Source organism: Trifolium pratense, linkage group LG6 (genome assembly GCF_020283565.1).
Source record: "Trifolium pratense cultivar HEN17-A07 linkage group LG6, ARS_RC_1.1, whole genome shotgun sequence".
Lineage (NCBI taxonomy): Eukaryota > Viridiplantae > Streptophyta > Magnoliopsida > Fabales > Fabaceae > Trifolium > Trifolium pratense.
The window spans coordinates 29,833,210-29,852,972 of record NC_060064.1 but is presented as its reverse complement, the minus strand read 5'-3'; the positions used below and the strand labels follow the sequence as shown (position 1 = coordinate 29,852,972).

The 19,763-nt window shown below is 33.5% G+C and overlaps 3 protein-coding genes across 8 annotated transcripts; 1 reads left to right on the top strand and 2 right to left on the bottom strand.

The window, feature by feature from the left end:
* Positions 1-228: 228 nt before the first annotated feature.
* Positions 229-5,610, top strand: LOC123891340 (glutamate receptor 3.2-like). The gene is made up of 5 exons (XM_045941189.1): positions 229-596; positions 2,127-3,442; positions 3,688-3,982; positions 4,083-4,480; positions 4,588-5,610. The coding sequence occupies exons 1-5, from the start codon at positions 305-307 to the stop codon at positions 5,038-5,040; spliced, it is 2,754 nt and encodes a 917-aa protein (XP_045797145.1). The 5' UTR covers positions 229-304; the 3' UTR covers positions 5,041-5,610.
* Positions 4,750-11,733, bottom strand: LOC123891341 (kelch repeat-containing protein At3g27220-like). 2 transcript variants are annotated; one of them, XM_045941191.1, is made up of 7 exons: positions 11,146-11,663; positions 9,690-9,919; positions 8,648-8,818; positions 7,687-7,792; positions 6,824-7,030; positions 6,003-6,189; positions 4,750-4,859 (listed from the first exon to the last, which is right to left on the bottom strand). In XM_045941191.1, the coding sequence occupies exons 1-6, from the start codon at positions 11,539-11,541 to the stop codon at positions 6,022-6,024; spliced, it is 1,278 nt and encodes a 425-aa protein (XP_045797147.1). In that variant the 5' UTR covers positions 11,542-11,663; the 3' UTR covers positions 4,750-4,859; positions 6,003-6,021. The 2 variants fall into 2 exon arrangements, with proteins under 2 accessions (XP_045797147.1, XP_045797146.1); XM_045941190.1 differs by lacking the exon at positions 4,750-4,859 and having other exon boundaries at positions 5,815-6,189; positions 11,146-11,733.
* A 910-nt stretch (positions 11,734-12,643) lies between these two features.
* Positions 12,644-19,075, bottom strand: LOC123891339 (phosphatidate cytidylyltransferase 2-like). Of its 5 annotated transcripts, XM_045941187.1 has the most exons (13): positions 18,516-19,075; positions 18,331-18,421; positions 17,889-18,051; positions 16,793-17,046; positions 16,365-16,516; positions 16,047-16,188; positions 15,104-15,260; positions 14,793-14,840; positions 14,635-14,721; positions 13,925-14,053; positions 13,757-13,813; positions 13,063-13,146; positions 12,644-12,973 (listed from the first exon to the last, which is right to left on the bottom strand). In XM_045941187.1, exons 3-13 carry the CDS (start codon positions 17,967-17,969, stop codon positions 12,884-12,886), a joined length of 1,281 nt encoding a protein of 426 aa, XP_045797143.1. In that variant the 5' UTR covers positions 17,970-18,051; positions 18,331-18,421; positions 18,516-19,075; the 3' UTR covers positions 12,644-12,883. The 5 variants fall into 5 exon arrangements, with proteins under 5 accessions (XP_045797143.1, XP_045797144.1, XP_045797140.1 ...); XM_045941188.1 differs by lacking the exon at positions 18,331-18,421; XM_045941184.1 differs by having other exon boundaries at positions 17,889-18,421; positions 18,516-18,994.
* Positions 19,076-19,763: the final 688 nt, after the last annotated feature.

Sequence of the window (19,763 nt, the reverse complement as noted above, 5' to 3'; positions counted from 1 at the left end):
TCTGGTTCGGGGGTCAGTTCTGGAATCAAGTGGTTCTTGCCCTCTCCCAATCGCAGTTGTGGGAGATCGAACAATGGTTCTCCCTACCAAATGGTCAGCATCAATCACCGTTAGATCAACTAACGATTGGTTAAGATGTTCATTTTTTTTTTATAGGATACAAGTTGAATTAATAGGATACAAGTTGTAAGTTCACGTATTATTGGAGAAGGAGTTCAAAGGGATGGTAGAAAAGTCAAAAAGATGGGGTTTATTAATACTCATGCTCAAAGTCAATGACTCAATCTTATGACACTCTTGGTTGATGAACATTTCAGGAATGGGAAGGAATTCTTCATTGCAACTCAAAATTGTATGCTTCAATATTGTCTTACATTTGTTAGCATGGTCAAGGATGCAAAGAAGCCACTGCTTGGTGCCTCAAAGGTCCATTATGAGCATAGGTGTTGTGCTTGATTTGGATTCATTAATGGGAAAACAACAGAAAATAGCAATGGAAATTGCAGTGCAAGAGTTCAACAACCAATTAAGTTCTCCCAAGCTGGATTTGCAGATAAAAGATTCACATGGAAATTCTGCTCAAGTAATTGCTGGTGGTAAAGTCCCAACTTTTTGTCTTGTATGTGTTATTTTGCCCAATTGATACTTAGTTACACAATTTTTTTTATTTTTGTATCTAATTCACATGATATTTTATAACTTAGTGTTTAGTTTTGATCCCCCTCTAATATTAGATAAATTAACTGAAATATTTATTTATTTTGGTCAAACTTAAATATCATTACTTCTGCATAAATCGGTCTCTTTTTTTATAGAATATTTTGAAAAAAATTACCACTATTTTTTTTTAGGACTGATTACCGACTCTATTTTAAATAGAGACTAAAAATGAAATATTTTTTTATTTTTTTTTGAAAAAGAAAAATGAAATTTTAGATATGAACCAAAAACTATTTAACCCTAAGTAAAAAAAAAAAAACTATTTAACCCTAATGTTTTTTAAAACTTTAAGGAGGGACAAGTTGTAGGTAACAAAAATTTACAGATGGATATGGTTCCATGGGTATTTTGATGTTTTCTTTTAGTGAGTTTAATCAAGAAGGATTAAAGGGTTTTTTTTTTTTGTTAGGTAACTTATTAGCTAAAATTTCACCTGTTGAGGTGAATAAGTGGGAGATTCGGAGTTGGAACTCTGATCCTGCATATAAAATATAATATTCCTACTAATTGAATTATACTCACAGAGATGGATTAAAGGGTTTTTATTCCTACACGGAAGAGATTGGAAGGTTTTCTAAATTGAGAGAAAAGAGTGTAAAAGGTTAACGCGGGATATGGGAAAGAGTCAGCGACAAACTCATGCACCTTTCCAAGTGAATCCTTGGGAAAAGCCAACAAAAATTTGATTAAAATGTAATATTGGCGGTACTATTTTCTCAACTGAAGGAAAGTCTGATCTAAATATTTGTTTCCGTGACAGCTTTGATTATTTTGTTCAAGCTCATACAATGGTATTTCAATATGTTGCTAAAGCAATCAAATGTGAAGCCACAACCCTGCAACACGCTTTAGTGATAGTCGTGTCTTACAATTTTTGAGCGAGTCATTTTCAAAAGTTTTGTGAATGCGGTGTCTAATAATTATATGTATGAGAATGAACTATAAACCATATTATATTATCCACTCGTAGGTACTCTCATAACTTCTAATACTAATTACAACATAGCTTGTATTCGGTGACAAATCAATAGAGTCGCTCATACTAGAGCGTATGTATTACGATCTAACCTCGGTGTTTATTTTCATCCTCCTAAAAAAAAATTTGTTACATTTTTTAAAAAGAATCCCATCCACTAAAAACATACATGCACTATTGCGCCATATCTGTGATCTATCTCACACGTATTCAGTAAAATATTTCTAGGATACATATCTGAGTGTACCATAGGAGTATGGATATCTTATATGTGTATGGTATCAATACTTCTTCATTTTGGTGCCAAACATATTATAAAATACAAATATTCTCCATTCTTAAGGTTCATGAATTAATCATGATTATATTTAGAATGGTAAGATATAGTGTTCACATTCACCTAATACCATTATGCTTTTTATGAATATAGTTATGGACCTCTCATTGAGCAACCAAGTGTTGGCCATCACAGGAACTATTACACACAATGAAGCAGCTCTAGCAAGTGAATTCAGCGACACCATAAAGAACATTCCTATCATGTCTCTAACTTCTTTTACAGGCAGACCAGAATTATTATCTTCAAGATTGAAACATTTCATCCAAGTAGGGGATGATATTAACCTTAACATGCAATGCATTGTAGCAATTGTAGGATATCTCAAATGGAAAAAGGTAACAGTAATATATGAACTTAATAATGATTTTTCCTCTGATCAAGGAAGGATACTACTTAGTCTCTCTTATTCTCTTAAACTAGTTGGTTCTGAAATTGATAACCATTTAGCTTTTCCTTCCTTATCCACTCTTTTAGATCCAAACACTACAATTGAAAATGAGCTTAATAAGCTGAAAAGGAAGAGTAATAGGGTCTTTTTGATTGTTCATTCTTCTTTGGAGCTGGCTAACATGCTTTTTGAGAAAGCAAATCAAATAGGTTTGATGGAAAAAGGATCTGTGTGGATTATCCCAAATATGGTTGCTGGTCTTCTTGATTCAGTTAACTCTTCTGTTATATTCAACATGCAAGGTGTTGTAGGATTTAAAACATACTTTATGGAAATGAATGAAGCTTTTAGAGAGTTCAAATTCAAATTTCGAAGAAGGTTTGCACTAGAATACCCTAAAGAAGATAACATTAACCCAAGTATCTTTGCACTTCAAGCATATGATGCAACTTGGGCTATTTTTGAGGCTGCAAATAAGTCATCGTCACAAGGAAAGTTTAGCCTTGAACAATTCTCAGCAAAGGTTTTGTCAAATAAATTTGACAGACTAAGTAGAAACACTTTCTCAAAGAATAGACCATTGATGCAATCACAATCCTTTAACATAATAAATGTGATAGGGAAAAGTTATAGAGAAATGGCATTTTGGACTCCAACACTTGGTTTTTCCAAGAACATATTTAGCAATCAATTAATGGAGAAGAAAAACACAAACAATGATCATGATTCTAATGGAGTTTTCAGCACAGTTTATTGGCCTGGAGACATGCAATCAGTTCCAAAGGGATGGACTCACAGTAATGAGGAAAGATTATTGAAAATAGGAGTACCTTCCAATGGTGCCTTTACTCAGTTTGTGAATGTAACACATGACAAGAGTATGAACGGATCTTCAATCACTGGTTTCTCTATTACTGTCTTTGAAGAAGCTGTCAAACTTTTACCTTATGATTTACACTACAATTTTGTTCCTTTCAATGGCTCATATGATGAAATGGTTCATCAGGTCCACAATAAAGTATGGTAACAATTTACTTACAAGTTAAGTTGTCTTCCTTTTGTGCTTATCTATGAAATACGGACACTTATCAGATTTGACATGTTTCGGTGTCGGAAGGTGTCGGACACACGTCGATTCCGACACCGACACATATAGTTACATAAAATTATGTCAACGTGTCAGTTTTCGTGTTGTGTCTGTGTGCGTGTTTCATAGGTGCTTATGCTTGATACAAATGTTAAGTACTTTTGTTTCTGATGTAGGCATTGGATGGTGCGGTTGGTGATACAGGGATAATGGCATATAGATATAATTTAGTTGACTTCTCACAACCTTATATTGAATCTGACCTCCACATGGTGGTTACTGAACAACCAGCAAAATCAAAAACATGGAAGTTTTTGGATGCCTTTACTAAAGAGATGTGGCTTTTGATAGCAGCTATTCATATTTTTGTAGGCTTTGTTATTTGGTTGGCTGAAAGGGAAGATAATCCAGATCTAAGGGGGATTGGTTCCATGCTATGGTTTTTAGTCACTGTACTATTTTATGCACATAGTAAGTCCTCTAACATTAAATTTCAGCATGTTTGTTAAACCAACTTCGAAAAGCATGCATAATAATCCTAATTCTTGATACATTTTGAATATGCGCGCAGGAGAACCAATAAGAAGACCGTTAGCTCGAATTGTGCTGGCACCGTGGTTATTTGCTATTTTCATTGTGACAAATAGTTTCACAGCAAGTTTGACATCCATAACTATATCACAAGCAAAGCCATCTGTGTTAGATATACAAACCCTTAAAGAAAGAAACTCACCAGTTGGGTGTAATGGAAATTCATTCATTGTGAATTACTTGACAGAAGTACTAAAGTTCAAGCCTGAGAACATTAGGAAAATAAATTCCATCAGTGATTACCCTGCTGCCTTTGAGAACAAGGATATAGAAGCCGCCTTCTTTGTCGGACCGCATGCTAGAGTCTTTCTAGCAAAGTACTCGTGTAAAGGACTAATCAACGCAGGGAACATTTTCCGGCTTGGTGGCTTTGGCTTTGTGGGTTTCTCTCCTCTCCTCTCCCCTCCCTGTCTCTGATTTTGTATATACATGTTTCATACTGATTATAAAACTGATCCACTATTGTGTTACATTTTGGTGTTTAGGCATATCCAAAAGGTTCTAGTTTGGCTATTGATATATCAGAGGCATTGCTGAATATGATAGAGAGTGGGCAAATAAAAGAGCTAGAAAAAGATATGTTGAATAAGCTAAAGAATGAAGGCATAGCCAATTGTTCTTCAAAGAAAAAGGAGAAAGATAATTCATCAATTGACATACCACCTTTCCTTGGTTTATTTTCCATTTGTTCTTCTTTTGCTATTCTTGCTTTGTCATATCACACAATTTGTTTGTTGGTGAAGAAGAACTTAGAGACCTTGACATACCACATAGTATTAACATTAATTCGATTGTGGAGAATATGGAAATGGACAACCAAATACTTCTCTCGGATCATGAGAAGAGTATGCAGTTGCATAGAAACAAGAAATGCAGAAGAGGATGTCAATAATAGCCAGCAAAACCCAGTGATAGTGGTTGCTCATGCTTCATCATGAACTATTCATGCTTCATACTTGTTAATATTTAATGCAAAATATAAAAGTAAAGTTCAATAACTTTCTACATTGTATCTAGAGGTTTTAAAATTAGTGTTTCCTTCCTCTTCCTATTGAGGCACAACAATGCATGGGCTGAATTAATGCTTGCAATGTTACAAAATGAATGAAAACTTAAATTATGTCTAATAATTCATATTCAACTTTCAGAGCATTTATGACCAAGATTCAAACCGAATGTTGTCTAATACCTCCTAGGCCAAGACCCAAGGTAACAATCTAAAGAAAGGAAGATCGCTCGTGTTACAGAAAAAGTCATCGCATGAATGCAGGGCAGTTGTTTCCTTCTCTAAAAATGTGTGAAACTCTAAAACAAAAACTCTTGATAAGAACCATAATTACTCATCTGTTCTGAAGTTACCAAGACACCGATAAAAAGTTATCAAAGGCCTTAACAGTGATCACGAAATCACATTCCAATCATATGTTAAACCAACCTCTATCATAATCAATTTCAGCAAAAAGCATAGCTACAGTAAATTCAGCATGAAGAGCAGTAGAAGTTCCCAAAATCTGGTCAATATCACCAACAAAATTACCTCTGTAGACCCGAAAAATGGTTTATAGTTAAACAATGTGTCTGTCGACTAAGTCATGTACCATTAATATTTGACCTTTCAGTAAAAATTGTTCATGGAGCAATGAAAGGACATTTATATTGGGATCAAAGGTTACCATACAATGTTTAATGAAAGTGGAGTATTAGTGAGCATATTTGTTAATAAGATATATACATAGTAATGCACTCATCATAGTAATATTGTTTCCAAATTCAAATGTATATTAAATTATATCTATACTCTGTACACAGTTGCCCAACCAAGGTACTGAACAATAGAAAAGAAAACAAATAATTTGAATGGCGACCCAAAAAAATTTGGAGAAAATTTGATATGACGCACCTTGCTGATCCCAAACTGTTTATGGCAAACTTAATTTTGTTCTCCACGTTTCCCCAACGACCTTTCTAGGTTGTGGATTATCTGGTCCTCTGTCCCTCTGCCCGGATGTAAAGTATAGCCATCCATCCCAATATCCAGCTAATGTTGTTTTAATTCTATAAGGAAGCTTTCCAATCACTGACCATTTCTGCAATCAATAACAAAAGTACCAGCCATGATCATTTTTAGCCATGAACAAACCCACAATTCCTAATAGAGTAAACCATTTTTATAGAGTACACCATCAATGTTGTCCCTAAACTCTATCACCCTCTCTTCAATTTGGTCCTTGAACTATAAAAAAATATACTAATAGTTCAGAGACCAAATTGAAGAGAAACTGATAGTTTAAGGACCAAATTGATGGTTTATTTCAATTTATCAGCTAGTATGAAACAAAAGAATGTCATAATAAACTACAACAGCAAATGGACTAATTATCAGCTATTATAGAATGGCCTAATTATCAGAAAATGGTTTTATGAAGTTCATTCAGAACTCTACAAGTGTTTATGTCTCTACAAAAGCCCTTCGTTCCCCCCACTAAATTTGTGGTCTAACTTATTTCACATTTATAAAATTGAATACATGGAATAAGTGAAGACCAAACTTCCAAAAACATATTTAACTCATATCAATTAAAGAATAAATTTGTTGCTGCATTCAATAAATGATCAATTTCTATTATAAAGATTTAAAAATTAGAACAGTTATTAATAAGCAAAGAGGTATTAATGTATGAAAAGAAATTCATAACCAATTTGTAAAGAGCAAAAGAGTACCATAGAGTCTAAATTAAATTGGAAGACTTCTCCAACCAGCATCATCCTTTTCGTCAGAGGGTGCTTTTCTGTTGTACCTCCAGTTATAATAATTGAATTGTTGACAATTACCCATGCACACTCTATATGGGAATTTGGTTTTGGCATAGGTGGCAAAACTTTCCATTTCATTTCTTCATCCAGCATATAAACATCTCCATAGACTACCTGTAATGTAAGAAAGTTTAAGGCCACAAGGCACTACAAAACAAAGCTTCACAAGAAAAATGTAATATTAAAAATCCAATGCATGTGAGCCTATGAGCATTGATACAAACACATAGACGCCAGTAATTATTTCAGAAACTGAAAGTGTCATGTCGCTGATACGTGTCGAACATTGGACACGCCTTCAATCTGAACTGCTGGTGCTACATAGTTAATGTGTGTGTCTCTGACTCTCAATATATTAGGTATATATATGACATATAGAGAATTGCTACTTGTCGCGAAACAAAGTCTCACGAAAGTTTCACGAAACGGTTACTGAACATTATTCTCTCATAAAGTACACATCCATTTACCCCATATTTTCCTGGCCAACAAAATGTAAGTTAATTACTAATTAACATCTATCACAAACTACATCCAATTCACCCGTGTTTTCAGGCCAGCGGCTTATTTTATTGGCTAAATCTATTACGTGACCAGTTCGTGATACAATATCTCGCGATGAATAGCATTACTCTATGACAAAAGTTAAAACATACTATCAAATTCAATTTTTCCATGCCATATCTTTGAATTCAACTATCTTAATTATAATATAATATGCAACAGAGTACTAATTTATGCAGTTGATAACAAAAAAAAAAAGATGAAACCTCAAGTCTGCGTGAACACTTGAATATAGGTGAACCTGGTTTGGGCATGAAATCACCCTCTTGTCCACCGATAACATAAAGACGATCATTGACCACAATGCAAGCCCTGCACCAAATAAGGTATGGTTAGATGAAAGCCAACTAATTTTCTTTCGAAGACAATGAATATTGAACCACTTTTCAAGTAATCCTTCAAAAGCTTCTTAGGTTTGTACTAACACCGGTTTACTGTTTGAGTAGTGCTAGCAACACTCACTCTCTTATTGAGTAGAATTCATGTGGGTCCACCATTTCGAAAAATGGTCCCCACATAAAGTGGCGGGACCCACATGAATTCCACTCAATGAAAGAGTGAGTGATGATGTTATGATCCTAGAACCCTATCCAAGAATCCTTGGATGATATACTCATGCTACCAAATAAAATATGTAGATTAATGTCACGTGTATGAAGAGTATAATGAGTCACACTTTCTATTATTTGTTGAGTATATGCTGAGTGATTTAGTTATAATGTAGTAGGATTTGGTTGTATGTAATTGGGCCTAGATTACTATTGGTGCACTCACTTTGTACCTTATATGGGAATGGTACTGTATGTACAACATAATGAATGAAGAAATAAGTCACTTTCGTTCTCTTAATATTTTCTTAGGAGGTTTTTGCACCTCAAAGTAGAGTTTATTCCGTTTCTGGTATCCCCTCTCCTAACAGTTGCTAGCATTACTCTTCCTGTTTTAGGAATATCCTTAGCGAGAGATACCATGGTATAACTTATAAGTTTATAGCCAAAACATCAAATGAAAATCTTCACCAGTTTTCCCATTATATAGAGTCAACTACATTAACCAAACAACACTCTGATGTCTTGTTGTAAATTAAATAAGTAAATGAGAACATTAAGGTTACCCGTTGACCAGGTACAAAAGGTCTAACTGCAAGAATCTGGGTAATGTGCTCACCGATGCGGTCCACCACGTGGAATAGGAATTTCGGTTCGCCATTGTTTCTCCAAAGCTTTCCCATCCTTCACTGCCAGACTCCAATGATCTAACCCAGGTGTATGACGATTCTCCTTGCTACCACCCATGACATGGAGCCTTCCCCTCAACAATTGAGTTGCAGGAGCATACCTGAAAATTTCAATGTTAAAAATTGTTCATTTGGCAATTAAACATGCCAGCTTGTCTAAGTTCAGCTACTGGTAAATAAAACAGGATCAATCATATTGTAGTGAATAGAGCATTTTAACTGCATTTCAATTTTACTTCCTCCATTCCCTTCTTAATATCTTTTTACCAATAACACCACTGTCTTCACTGCACCTAATTAACTACTAAAAAAATATTATTTATGGATAGATGACAGATCAAAGAAATAGCAATAAAATTAAAAATAATTAATATTAAAATCATTACCTAAGGTTTAGAAAAGAATAGGAGGAAGTAGAGGGGATAGAAAAAAGCATAGTAACACCCAATTTACAGTGAAAATGTTTGGAGAAAATACAATCATCTCCTCTTAGACATGCTTAACTAGCACTGACCCTTTTGATTTTTTAAATGAAAATACTCATCACCCTTGTTTGTTGAAGAAATTACATTCAACACTAAGTTAGAACTGTTTAGATGCCACAAACTCCTTCTATTTGTGTTCATTTATGCATATCTCATGGGATGTGATCACAATTGTCCCAAAATGTTGAAAAGTGATGCATTTTAGTTTGAACATAAATGATTGACACAAACACGAATACTAGTCATGAAACTGACACCTACATGTCGACACGGACTATAATTTGAGAAAATAAAATAATTGAATGTAATCACATATGTCCATATCGTGTCGGTGTTGGACACCGATACTTGTCGGATACCAAACACATTTTCAATATGATGCTCCAGTCACATGACACAGTACTAACAAAACATAGGTCCCATTCTGTTGTTTATGATAATGTTATCTAAAATATTAACAATATGCAAAATAAACAAACACGCCTACCTGGGGAATGGCAATGGAGGCAAATCACTCCATTTCTTTGTTTTGGTGTCTAACACAAACGCACTGGCGGTAGGTCCTCTGCATTGTGTACCTTTCTGTCCGGAGATTATATATATGTACCTCCCATCAGTTGCAATTCCCAAATGTGAATTTGCCATTTCTTTTGGTGTATCAAACTTCTCTATCCACTTATTGCTCTTGAAATCATACACATCAACATGAGAGTGCACCTGCAATGTAAGAAACCAATAAACAAATCATCAAGGCTGTCCACAAATAATAGGTCTATTAAATCTTCACAAATTTAAATTGAAATTTGTAAATGAATCATCTTACTGATGACATATATTACTTATTCCTTCCATAACTACTAATCTTCAAAGTTAATATACAGAATACCACAGATTAATTAGTATAAAATATGATTATGTCTTAACTAAAATATTTTTATCAAAAATCTAGTATGGAAATCCCATTCTGAAATTGGGTTTGTAAGTAAGAATGTTGGGACATCTAGAGCATGATGATCTAAGAATGGCTCTGATACTAATTCAACTCTCCAAAACTGAAATGTCCAACACTAATAATCACTAATCAGATCATATCATTATCTAATGTGAGACTCTCAGTTTGTGTGAAAATCAAATGTCAATACTTATATTCTTATTTAGAATTTGTGTGGATAAACAGCTTAAGTTTTTATTTTTTTTAATCGGCTAAATTTAATCAATAGACAAATCTCTTATACAAGAAGTATAAGAGATTGTCGGATCAAACAAAGAAAGACAAGGTGATGAAAACACCTTAACCAATCAAAAAGTACAATAAACCACCACATCAATCCACCCTTAACAATAGTTTAAGTAAAACAATTATAAGATATTTCAATGGAAAGAAAAATAGTTCATTCTATTCAATATCTTTATGGGGCAAAGAAGAAAAAAAAAATTAAAAAAGAAAATCCATTTATTAGCTTTATTAACGATGAATAATAATGAAAGGACTTCTTTTTTTCGGAATAAGGCATATGATGTGAGTGCTTATTTATAAGCTATTCCCATTGTCCAAAAAGAAAACATGGTCAAACGATTTGCATATAAGCTATAAGTTGTTTTCATACGATATCCTAGAGAGCTTATCGAAATTAACTTAAACAAATTATGAATAAGCTCTCCTAAACACTCTAACAAGTGTTTATATTAGTACATAAGCCTATATAAATTTGGATACTTTTATTCCTCAAAATAGTCCCTAATCCCTATAAAATGCAAATAAGACTAAAAATGAATAAATTTTTTAGACTAAACTTGAAAGCCGGTTATTTTATAGGACTAAAAACATATTTAACCCAGATATTTAATAAGAAAAATATAAAATGAGCACATATATAAAGAACGTTAATTGAACATTGGATTCCTAAAGTATAGTATAGAAATTGAAATAAGAAATTACTAACATGATTAAGATTGGCGTAACCACAAAAGACATAAAACAAATTATGAATCTGAATAGAATAACCATCCAAACGAGGCACAGGAGCAGTTGGCATTTGTTCCCAATTGAATTGAGGAGCAGGTAAATCCGCAAACGTAGCTGAAAGAACCCTCTCAGAATTAATCTTCTCCTTCACATTATTATTTTCAACATTTTCTTGATGAGTGGTGGTAGAATTAGGGTTATCGACGACGAGGAGATTAGTAGTGATTGATATGGGAGCAGAAGAGAATGAAGAATGGAAGATGTTGTAGGCGACGAAAGCGATGCCGATTAACGTTGAAAGGAAGAGGAAGATGATGATTGTTTTGGTGTTGGAGGATGTGTGTTTTTGGTGGTGGATGACGGTGGTGGCCATTGAGAGGTTTTGGTATGATGTGAAATGTGTTTGGCATTTTGATTTATTGTTTGTTGTTTTGAAGGGAAAACTGTGGGGGGTGATGAGAATTGAGAAGGAGAAAGAATGAAAGGTTTATTGGTTTTGTGAGAGAGAGAGAGAAGACAGAGAGAGAGGAAACTAAACAATGGTTGCGCGCCAATGGTTTTGGTTCAATTTATTTTAATGAATATTTTTAAAATATTAAATTTTTATAACTTTTACTAATATATAAGATTTTTTAATAATATATAAATGTAAATATTAACAGATAAGATTTTGTTCAATTTATTTTAATGAATATTTTTAAAATATTAAATTTTTATAACTTTTACTAATAGACAATTAAAGATATTAGTAATCAAAATTTCAAAAATCGGGTATGTTTATTATTTATTCAAAACTGAAAGTGGTTGATCATTTTTTTATAAAAGTTTCAAATGAAAATTTAGTTTGAATAGTTATTCTTAAAATGTTATTTTAGGTATTTGATCATTTTTTTTAAATGTTTTTTGGATATCAAAATTTCAAAAAATCACTTAATTATGAAGCTATTTCAAATAAATTTTCATAAAAATCATTTTTGAAATACTTTTTTGAAAAAATTATGATTTTGACTTGATCTTCAATAATGTGCATTTATGTTACAAGATGTCAAAAACTGTTAGAATACCTATTTTCAAAAATACAAAGAAAAAATCTATTTTTTTAAATATGAAACAAACACGGACCCTATATCTTAAACCAAAATGTCTCTTGCGATACTGAAACCCTAGATCACCATAATACCAAACATACTATCAAAATCACAGCAATCATTTGAACAGTTAAGTATCCTATTGTGCACTTTGTCCAATCGTTTCCCTTCACAATATTCGCAACATAGGATAGTAAGTAGAACAAGATTTAGTGTTTATTCTTCTTCAAAAGATTTACTGTTTATTGTAGTAGAATAATTTATCCAAAGTCATTCAAATTACAGTTAATTGCAAAAAGTTAACATTCCCCCAAGGAGCTGAAAAACAATAAAGGCATCATCTTGACCTGCCTGCCATTGGTATTTGAATATTCCAAGATATTTGAGTTAGCAATGGCTGTTCAAGTAAAGCAATCAATAAAATATTCGAGAACAGTAGCGAGAGAAACAGAATGCCATATTTTAACTGTCAAGATACACACTGTACAGATCTTGATAGGTTCCTAAATCTTTGATTCCTTTCACTCAATAGATAGAACACACATTTACAAAGTATCTTCTTCCATCTTCCTTGTAAATGAAGGAATCGAGTAGAAGGAGAAAGGACAAATACACCTTGCAATGAATCTAAGTCATCCTTTGAATTCCTTGTTGCAACATTTCCCCAAGCCTCCTATACAGAGCTTCTTGTTCATCGAATGATAGGTTCATCAATATCTGAAGTAACCAGTGTAAAACCATAAATACGTCGTTTTTCAAAATATTATTTAAAGAGTGTGTTGCTAACATTTTTGTAAATAAAATACCTGGTCCAAAATCATTTCAACCGATAAACTTTGCGGCACAACAAATGACTGATGATAAATATACGCAAACACGGCCATAACCATCTACACAAGGACAAATTGGTCAAATCTTGCGTGAATTGTACATCAAAGCATAAAACTAGGATATTTTCACTTCCAGTCTGATACTCATAATGAACTGAAAAGGACTTAATGTACAAATAGGGCAAAGGCAGCAGCATGTAAAGGAGGTGTTAAGTTAAAATATAGTGGGAGAGGAGAGGAGGAGCGCACAAGATACCTCTAACCACTTTCACAATGATATTAAATCATTCTTTTGATGGCATATGTTTATTAGTCATTGAATATTTTTTCAGCAAGTTCATTGAAGAACCTATGAAATCTGAATGTTTTCAATTACTAGAATTTCCCTTCTATTTGTATATTTAATGTGCAAGATTGTATATTTAATGTGCAAGATCATCTTTAATGCTTCATCATTTTCTTCCACGGATGTTCTTTTCTCTTTTTTTTATAATTTATTTTGGGGGTAGGGCAGAGATGTTGAGAGAACTATGGTTTTGATTCTTTTGAAAATAGTTAGTTTATATGTATTATGATATTTCCAAGTAGTCAAATATTACCAACTTAGAATAAATTTGTAGATTTCTACCAAAAAAGAATAAATTTGTAGATTGAAACTTCAAAAGTCTACCTGGCAGTCCATTCTGTCAGTAAGTCCACCATGTCCTGGAATACTATCACCAAAATCCTGCAAAAATGGAAACAACCATCAAATCTATTTATACCTGAGACCTAAATGGGGGATATTCACTTGCATGATCACATCTTGATCAAAAAAACGGAATAGTCAAGAGCATACCTTTATTTTAAAAGCCCTTTTGAATCCACTTGCAAAGAAGCCTCCGAAAGGTGCGATAATTGAAGCAAACAAGCCAAGACATAGAGCATGCCATTGAACTGGTAGGATTGATATCTCTTTCCAAGGAAACTGCACAAAACAACATAAAGTGCCTCAAAAGTTATGATTTTCAGATATTCTGGGCTTATGGATTGTCATATCCTGATTACAGCCCAGTCATATTTTATAAGCTGAACCGTAATATGGAAATAGAAAGCTTAACATTCAGTGGTTGGTAGAAATGTTGGCTTCCAAATCCTATGTCGATGTCTTTCTAATGGCTATTTTATCTAAGAAATGGACTTAGAATGAATGACTCAAATTCGACTGTTTACATTCATGATAATTTTGACCAAGTAAATCACAGGGTCTACTGAGTTTGAGTCATTATTTGAGCTGTCTGAGTCTATAACCCAACTGTTTTCGAGCTAATCCGTGTCCTTTCCCTGATTATATTCACAATCCAATTCTGTATGTTTTTCTTCTTTGAGTCTCTTAAATCAAATTGGATGTTCTTCTTGATGTTTGACTTATCCAACTTGCGTTATTGGTAAATATGGATAAGTTTATCTGGTGAATTTTGGCCTAGTGCCCCACATACCCATATAATGCAAAGTAGATATTGTTGTAGGTTATATAATTTAAAGTTCAGCTGAAAGTCAAGTGATTACCCGGTGAGGAGTCCATCCCAACAATGAGTAAGATTCCGGCTTAAACAGTAGTCCCGGATCACAGTCAAGCCAACCAGTTGACAAATCCTGCATATGAATACAAGTAAATTGGTTGTTGAATAAAAGACCTTTTAATATGTTATGTGTTAGAGAGATACCTTCCTTGGACATGTCAGCCACTGAGAACGACCCATGATGTTAGCAAGCTAGATAATGAGTTTCACAATGATATTAGCATCCAGTTCAAAATAACTTCATTGATACATAAAGACTAAATAAGCAAGAACTTAATTGCCATAAATCAAGCTCTCTGAGTTTTACTTGGCTGTTACTATCATGCAATAATGTTACCATCACCCCCAAATGATTCTGCTTCAATGAAAGTGTCACCCACCCACCCACACACACACACACACCCCAACAACAAAAAAAAAAATTAATCTTCATTAGCTAATAAAAATTTCCTCACCATGAATGCAGATATGATGGTTGTAACAGATGCTCCAATAAAACCCTCCCATGTTTTTTTTGGAGATAACTTAATCAAAGGGGTTCTTCCAAAGAAGAAACCAAAGAAATAAGCGGCAATGTCATTAATGACAATAAGCGTTGCCGGAAGAAGAAACCTATACAAAAAGTCAGCAAAACAATAACATCAATTCAATTAAAAAGCAATGGGGCAGTGACATGTAGTGTTTATGTAATAGCATATACAAAATCACTTTAACCTCAAATTCCAATACACTCGGATCAATTTTTCAAACAAATTTATGACAATATTATAAATACTAGAATATCTACATAACGATGAGAAGTCTAGACATAAAGATATGACCTGATATCTGCCATTTCATTTGTTTGATTGCTCACATCAATTACTTAGCTTATGCTTATGCTTATGCTTATGAATGTAATTGGAAGTTCAACAGCCTTTCGAAGACTATTTGATTCAATGTTTGCTTAATATAAAGAGTGATACATTTTAAAACTCTATCTCTATGCTCTGAAAAGTCGGCAAGGAGTCCTATTTTACGGCTTTATTGGCTTTCCAAAAAGTCATCTATGAGAAGAGTATAATTATTTGGTCACCTAATCTTTTCTGCATCTTTTTTCCTTTCCTAAGGCTACAGTTCCACTGTTTGGTCAAGAATTTAAAATATCTTAAGTGATTTAGCCTACAAGCTCACCAAATATGCACTTCACTTAACCATCCTTTCAGATGATTATTGTGGATCAAGGACTTATCAGATACCATTCAATCAATCCAACATAAAATGTCTTCCAAATGGATTAGGAACAGCATTATGAAATATGATATCATGCATAAGAGAATCCTCAAAAATATTAATTATTATTTTTTGGCATAATTGTTAAACAATCTTTTTTTTGCTTTTTATTAGTTATAGTAGTACCAGAAAATCCCTTCAAAAATGCTTGGCACGGTGAAAGAGGACTGCCCAAATACAACAATCAGAATCATGTGTGTCCAAGCATACTGGCCAAATTGGTACTTGTACATCTTCTTCTTCAATGTGAGAATGAACCATATAAATCCTGAGCCCAATCAATAAAAGGGAAGACAACAAAGTATTAGAGGCCTTACAATGATTTAAAAATATTAGTAAAATTGTAATCCTAAGAAACTAGAAACCAAATTTGCCCTGGCAGAGACATTGCACAAGAACTGGCCCGTGAACATTAAAACAACAAATGTGATATGCATAAGTTACCTGTAATGTACAGGGAGTAGCAGACAACCGTATGATACTTTATAAGATTGCTCACAAGCCGATATAAAACCTTGTCGGAATTTACTGTGTTAACCAAGCGTTGACTCAGAATACGTCCATAAACAAATAGCATTGCAGTGAAGAAAAAATGCCTGAAACAGTATATGACAATTAAAACTGGAACAATTTATTACATGATTTTTTTTATAAATCCGATGGCTGATTATGACAGTCAGCCAAAAACCCACCATATAAACATGGTGATGCGGTCTATGGCGGATATAATAGGTGTTGTAGCCTATGGCAGCTGGCACAAAATCTGCCATGCTATGACAGCACGGCGGCGCCATGGCGGAACTCGACAACACTAATTCGAAAATAATAAATTGCCTTGTTGTGAGGTTAATGAGTTTGTATGTAATACTTACCAATTTAATAGCCTAAATCCCGGAAGCTGCTTATCTTCATGAGCTCGACGGAGTAGGTTGAAAAGTTCTCTTGCCATGAAGATTTGGATGACAACAATCATCGCAGTAATGTAGAGGTGACCCATATAGATGATCAACACAAAGCTCCCAATCATCCAAATGGAAGAATACGCACGAATTAACATGGACTTGTATTTGCTTTTATCATTAACAAGTAACTTCCCTCCGTTCGCTTTACCATCTTCTGGAATAACCTGATATATAAAGAGTAAAGGCATTATATAATAAATCATCTTAAAATAATATACAAAAACTTCTGCAAATACTGCAGAGATTCCGTTCCTAAATCATTAAACTTATTAATTGCATGTCTGGAATTAATGGAAGTTTGTCGTCAATCGCATACGGCGAAAAAAACCAAATAGTTACGCATCAGTGTTTTAGCACCACCATAGCCATTATTTGACAACATTTTGAACTATATAGCATATCGCAAAACAATAGCTATTTTTTCAAGGACCAAACTTATGTATAGTGTCTTATACACAGTTCTTACTGTGCTAGATACATGGAGGTGGTTATTATAATTTTAAAACAGTTTTCTTTTTTTCTTTTTAATTAAAAAAATATATAAAAAACTACCTTTTTATGAGAGGAACACGAAAAACTGCACCTAAAGCAATGCATATAAGTTTTGTTCTTTTATCAATTCCGCTACACTATAGCGCCGCTATATAACAACTCTACACTGAGTCTGACAAAATCACGGGACCACTGTAATTTTGTTGAAACTCGAGAGTATAAATAACTTTTACCATAATTATTACAGTAATTCTACCAAACTCAAATAAAATGATACAAGTAATAAAAATGTAAAACCTAAATTTTTATATAACAAAATAAATAAAAATTTGATCTTTCTTCCAATCATGTTTTCCATATTAGACACATTCAACAAATTTTCATGTTTTCTTCAAATTTGTGTAGGTTAAATCAATTTCAATTAAAAAAAAAAACTACTAATACAAAATATTTTATACACAAAAACAAAGAACAGTTAAAAGCGATAAAACCAAAGTTTAAAGAAGTAATCAACCTCATTAGAGCGTTTTCGATGCTTAATTCGTCCGGTATTAGTTGGTGCAGTAGAACTAGTAGTAGTAGTATCCTTTTGCATAGTTCTTCAATCAAATTTCACCAAAATTGAAAAAAACAATGCAAATTAGTATAAACCTGTTGAGCCGCCACAAAGTAGAAACCTGTAAAGTAATGAAAATTTTGAAGTTTCAGATTCAAAAATCAAAAGCATAAATAAAGACTGATTACTGAATTTGAAAAGCACAAAACCTTGTTTTGGTGTGAAAGATGAAGAACATGACAGTGTGAGAGAAACGAAGTGTGCGAAAATACGAATAAGAATAAGATTCATAACGTGAACGAAAAATGGTGATGAATTTTTTTTTTATTATTATTAAATTTTTTTGAAAAGAAAACTAATTGTTCCTTGTTTTTTGGGTAAATAAACAGCGCGCACACACATGGAGAGGATTTAGGATTCGCTGAAGACTTTAGAAGGGAAAAGTTTGGTGCCTTTAGCTCAACTTCATCTGTTGGATGCATCTTATGCACCTGATCATGCCACGTGTGGAATTTAATATAAGTGTATCAACCGCTAATATAAATCGATTAAGAAAAGAAATCCAGAAAGAAAGAACTTACTCACCAGTAGAATGCACTTTGTTCACCGGTGACCCAATCACGACGGCGGCGTGATCCAGATGTTAGGACAATTGATAGAATGCAATAATCCTTCTAAGATTGGGATTTGAGAGCAAGAAGAAAGAACAGAATCAAAGGGAACCCAGATTTGAGACCAAAGAGAGAGACGGTTTGTGAAAATCCAAGATACACTTTGTTAGGTCGGACGTCATGACCCGGATTCGAACCAAGAATCTCACAATTACGTGTAAGTTTAATTTCAGTGGATTACCACTTCATCTAAGACCGGAAAAAAAATTTACTGTACTTTTTAGCAAGTAGTCTTGTAACGTTCACATTTTATCAGAGTCTGGACAAGTGTCTGGTTGCAATACCATGACGGGAGGATTTTTAATAGCCAATCATGGTGGTTCGAAACACAAAGGGGGCGGTACTCGTGATGGCTGTAATTACTTGGAAGCCATGGCTTTGCTCAAAACTTGGAGATCAAGAGTTGCGTGAAATTTTTGTTATCTTTAGGCATGTTGGTAGCCAAGTTAACCCTTAGCCATCCCAATGTGACTTGATTGGAAGAAACTTCAATTTGCCAGTTTTGTTCTTTTTTTTACTATCAGTATCCAGTTCATTGGACTTTCTAATCTGACTCGGGGTCAGTTCTGGTATCAAATGATTTCAGCCCCCTCCCAATCGCATTTGTGGAAGATCGAACTGTGGTCCTCTTTACCAAATTCAACATCAATCACTACCGGACCAAAAATAATTGTTACTATTCGTTTGGAGTGGAAGATTATTCGAATATAAAAAAGCAAAAGTTCCTTTCTTTCATCAAATATAAAGACACATTTTTAATGTTGCAGCAAGGGATATAAAGTGTTTTTTCATCTTAAGATGATATACTCACCGCTTCTCCCATTATTTAAATAATTTTTACACGGTAGTATGGTTTCATGATAAGCTGTGATATTTTTGAATCAATATTATTAATTGTCAACGAATTTAATACAAATTATAATCCACTTTTTCAATCTCCGTGTTGAGAGGAGTGCCGAAAGCAACACCGAGTTGATGTTTGAAAACCAAAAGAGAAAGATATGTCGCATTTCTATACAAAGTTGTAACTTGTAAGTTATTGGATGTATAAATGTCTTCTTTTATACCCAACATTTTAATCATTTCTTGTAAAAAAATATTATTTTACCTGTAATGTCTCTATCAACCGAGTTATGTTAATGTGGACTAATGAATATGATAC